This window comes from Cornus florida, unplaced genomic scaffold, assembly GCF_030987335.1.
Source record: "Cornus florida cultivar Cherokee Brave unplaced genomic scaffold, ASM3098733v1 CherokeeBrave_3.0.0_Hap2_Chr05, whole genome shotgun sequence".
NCBI classification, from domain to species: Eukaryota; Viridiplantae; Streptophyta; class Magnoliopsida; order Cornales; family Cornaceae; genus Cornus; species Cornus florida.
The window spans coordinates 90738805-90743172 of NW_026775575.1; the positions used below are offsets into that span (position 1 = coordinate 90738805).

A 4368-nucleotide genomic window follows, 5' to 3' on the forward strand; every position below is an offset into this window, starting at 1 on the left:
TAAATATTAGCTTCTTATTTTAAAATTTCATGATCAATAAGTACAGTAACGTCATTGATGATTAGATGTATATAAATTGTATTAATTATACGGGGCTCTCATTCATATTCTCAAATATGTTCTTCCAAAATCTTCAAGAGGTGGTTTGCAAGAGCTGCATAGCTTCACCTTTTGGTGATTTGGTGGTGACCCGGAGCCTCATATATTCTTGAAAAGTAAAAGGAACAAAGAGACGAGGGTGTTCAGAGTCCACTAGTTCAGGTGGTGCTTCCATTTTCCCCTCCTTGGGTCCCAACACAAAGCAAGCCATTGATGTTCTTATTGCTCCATCGTTGCATTGTACTCTATGCTTCACGTTGAAAAATCTTCCATTGCTCCATGCCTGTTCACATCATTAGACAGTGAAAAAAATTATTATTGGATCAAATTACTGTAAAACATATCCGGTTTGCCTAGCTAACAAATTATCAGATTCAGATTGTTAATGGATTTTCCGATCCATGCATTTACAAAAGAAAACGTGTGCATTTTGCATATATAGGGAGCTATGGTTCCACCCCACATAAAGAGAAACATTTTCTTGTAATCCAAACAGCCGAAAATTGGGTGGCCATTTTACTAACCATGCCAAGGTCTCCGACATTGACAAGGAGGGTTCCTGGCATTGGATCGACGGGGAAAAGTACACCAGACTTCTTGTCTACAGCTTCCAGACCATTAACTATTTCATCATCATGTACTACTGTAAGAAATCCAGGGTCTGAGTGCATTGGAGCTCCAGTTAATCCTACAGTTTGAGGACTGAAATTGTATTTGTTTAACCTAAATCTGCATGACCATCCCTTGAACAAATCACTGCATGAAAACCCCATACTCTCTCCCAATCTTCTTCCTATTGTCATGGCCAGCTCATGTATCGATTCAGTGTACCTCATTATCGTCTCCCTGTAAAAATGTTAGACAACCATATCACACAAGTATACCGATATATATACATATATACATATATATATATATATATATATATATATATATATATAGTTTCAATGAGAGTTGATAATTAATAACATCTTTATATGGGATTAAGGCAAGGGAGATGATATTGGTTGCACGTACCTTTGGTGAGGAGAAACATGAAGGTGAGAGCAAAAGGCATGGACAGCCCCTGGGGAGGCCATGTCATAAACATCCAATCCCTCAATAAGAGGATTGGACTCTTGAGGTGGACTGTACCCCTTGCCGTCCACGGCCTCATCGTACCGACGTTTGGTTTCCGCCGGGAGGTCGAGGAGAGATCGTGAAATGGACTGCATCTCAGAGAGCAAAGTGACAGGAATACCGTGGTTGATGATCCTGAAACATCCCCACTCCTCACATGCAGCTATTAGTTTCTCAGATTCTCCTGGAAACTCTTGCATATCAATCACTGGCATGCAACATGTACTAGCCATTGATGAATTTCTTTTTCTTTTTCTTTTTTATATATCTTAGTTTGGCTATATATGCTATGTTGGCTATATTCTTCATTTCGTGGGATATGCATTTCTTATATAGATCCCACCATCATGCATGAGATCGAACTTGACAAATTATTATTCATTTCATGTGCACATTTCATAGTTTTTTCTTGACTTTGAAGCTCAAGATCGACATGTTGTTTACCAGCCTACACTCAAAAGTAACGTCACGGATGAAGTAATAGCTTGTTCTAGAATAACATTAATTTATCCTTGGTATGTGGAAGTAAGGAATACATATAATACATATAAGTGATGAAAATCGATGATGCGAATCCATCAAGGATGTAGTTTATTCACCCACGTTTTTGGTGTTCTAGTTTAGCGGTGTTAGTACTTGTTCGTTAAATGCAGAATAGGAAGTGGTAGATAGAGGTTCCTAGTTTTATGTTTATGTTTTAGCATGTTCTAAGAAAGTCAAGACATGAGTTGTTTACCAGCCCACGCTCAAAAGTCATGGATGGAGTAATAGCTTTGTATACTTCTCGATTCTAAAGTTGTTTACCAGCCCACGCTCAAAAGTCATGGATGGAGTAATAGCTTTGTATACTTCTCTATTCTAAAGTTACGGGTGATCAAGTCCGAGGATAGAACTAAAAAATATAAAAAATAATTAAGTAATTTAACAAGCATAGAATACAAAATGAATTAAGAATAAAAAAATTAAAGCTGAAAGAAACTAAATAATAAATACCAACTAATTAAATTCAATAATAAATCCTCCAATAAACCATATCCTCTCATACTAGTAATTAATTAAAATTACAACTTGGGAATCCATCATGTAGACCCCTAATCCAAAACCCAACTGAAAAATAATTAAAGAAAACCAATACTAAAACATAAAGAAGAAATCCTACGTAGAGTCGGAGGAGTGAAAAGACTGTCTCTGCTCAACACGAACAAATTCTAAGTCTGGAACTGACGAACACCTGAAAAATAATGGTGGGTCAGGCCCATAAACAAGTTCTAATCTACTACATCTCAAACAGAGACTCAAAACTCGTATACATTCATAGTTAACTAAAAAATAACTAATATAGTCCGTACACACACACACACACACACACACACACACACTAAGGGAACATAACTAAACTATAGGGTTTCCTCGACCTGAATAGTTGGTAACATGTAAAACACACATATAGTAGGCATGAGTACTTAGACCTATCAGGGCACACAATCATCACTACATCTAGCTACACATCCATGGCAATATACGCATCCTAACTACTGATCCTGAGACTCAAGCTCATATCGTGACATATACTATATATATATATATAATGTCCATCCTATCCAAACCTAAAGTAATCCATCCAACCATATATTTCAATGGTATGTCATCCAACTATTGTGTTGACCTGACAAGAATAAGTAGGACTTAACTCTTTGGTTAATCCGTTTCCTTAAGAATATAAATAGGTAAGACTTAATGTATAAGTTAATTCGTCCCTAATATGCCCCCATCCCATAATAATGTATTAATCCATAACATAACCAAATAAAGGTTTTCCAATCCAAGGATGATGCAAATAATATTTACATTTAATAATCCAAATAAACATGATATAAATCATATATACATCATTTGCATGTATTTGAGCAAAAATAACAATTCTAAGTAGCATGTATGTAATCATAAGAATCTAACATGCATCTCAATTAAATTGTACATCTCTATAATCTAATTAAATTCATTTAAATCTAAATAATTGATTAAAATAATTTAATCCAACTATATTAAATTAATTTAACCTTTTAAATTAATTAAATTCCATACTTAACATGTACACTTTAAATCATGCATTTAAAATCCTCTATAAATCCAATTTAAAAATTTACAAATCATTGAAACAGATTTAATAACATATCATAAGCAGTAGGCAAAAATCCTAAAAACAGTCCAATCCCAGTGCTGAATCGGTAGACTGAAACCCTATTCCGGTCTGCCGATTCAGCCCTATCAGTCGACCAATGGCCTGTACCAGTTGGCCAATAGCCCTACTTAGGTCGACCGAAGCCCTGTACCGGTCGGCTGAACCCTGCGCTGTTCTTCTCCTTCTCAGCGAACTTTCTCCTTCGAACCTCCATTGTTGGAGCTTCAAGGTTTCAATTCAACCTCCCAGAATGTCCCAATCACAACAGTACAGTTCATAAACATAATTTCAATATAAAAGAGCACAATTCATGCATCAATTTTTCAAAACATAGAACATATACATTACATATACATACACACTGTAATTTTCAGATTTTATCATGCAAATTGGTTGAATTAATTTAATTAAATATCTAAAATTAATATAGGTTTGTATAGATTATGAATCAAAGGAGACGAGAAGAAATAGAACTTGCCTTAGGATTTTAGATTAAAACCCCAAACCCTATTCTTCCTTTTTCTCCTTCTTCCTCTTCCTATTTTCTCTCTCTAAACTCTCAGCATCTATCTCTAAAATATATTACGTGAATATTTTATGCCCCCTTTTACAGACCTATATTTATATATATAAAGGCAACATAATTTAACTCTAATCCTTTTCCAAAACCAAGTTTAATAGTGTAAGGAAAAATAATTAAAAGAAAAGGAAAAAGATAGAAAAGGTAACTAATAAACATATACGTATAAATATATATATATATAATCTTTTATATATCCTTTATTAAATATATAAGTCAGATTATCCATAATATTATCAATACCAACGATAAAATAATATAAATAATAAATTACTATCCTTACACACACACACACACACACATATATACATATATAACTAACCATGGGTAATTGTTCGTACCCATTAAACCTCCTATCCAAATAGTCCATGAAATCCAAATGGTTGGT

At 34.3% G+C, this 4368-nt stretch overlaps 1 protein-coding gene across 1 annotated transcript; it reads right to left on the minus strand.

The window, feature by feature from the left end:
- Positions 1-529: 529 nt before the first annotated feature.
- On the minus strand, positions 530-1523 carry LOC132310343 (2-oxoglutarate-dependent dioxygenase DAO-like). The gene is made up of 2 exons (XM_059808526.1): positions 1117-1523; positions 530-945 (listed from the first exon to the last, which is right to left on the minus strand). The coding sequence occupies exons 1-2, from the start codon at positions 1449-1451 to the stop codon at positions 546-548; spliced, it is 735 nt and encodes a 244-aa protein (XP_059664509.1). The 5' UTR covers positions 1452-1523; the 3' UTR covers positions 530-545.
- Positions 1524-4368: the final 2845 nt, after the last annotated feature.

What these genes read in the sequence shown, in the direction of transcription:
- LOC132310343 (XM_059808526.1), bottom strand. Translation starts at nt 1,451, where the DNA reads ATGGCTAGTACATGTTGCATGCCAGTGATTGATATGCAAGAGTTTCCA. An exon ending in CATGTTTCTCCTCACCAAAG is followed by an intron (nt 946 to 1,116) that starts GTACGTGCAACC and finishes ACATTTTTACAG; the next exon opens with GGAGACGATAATGAGGTACA.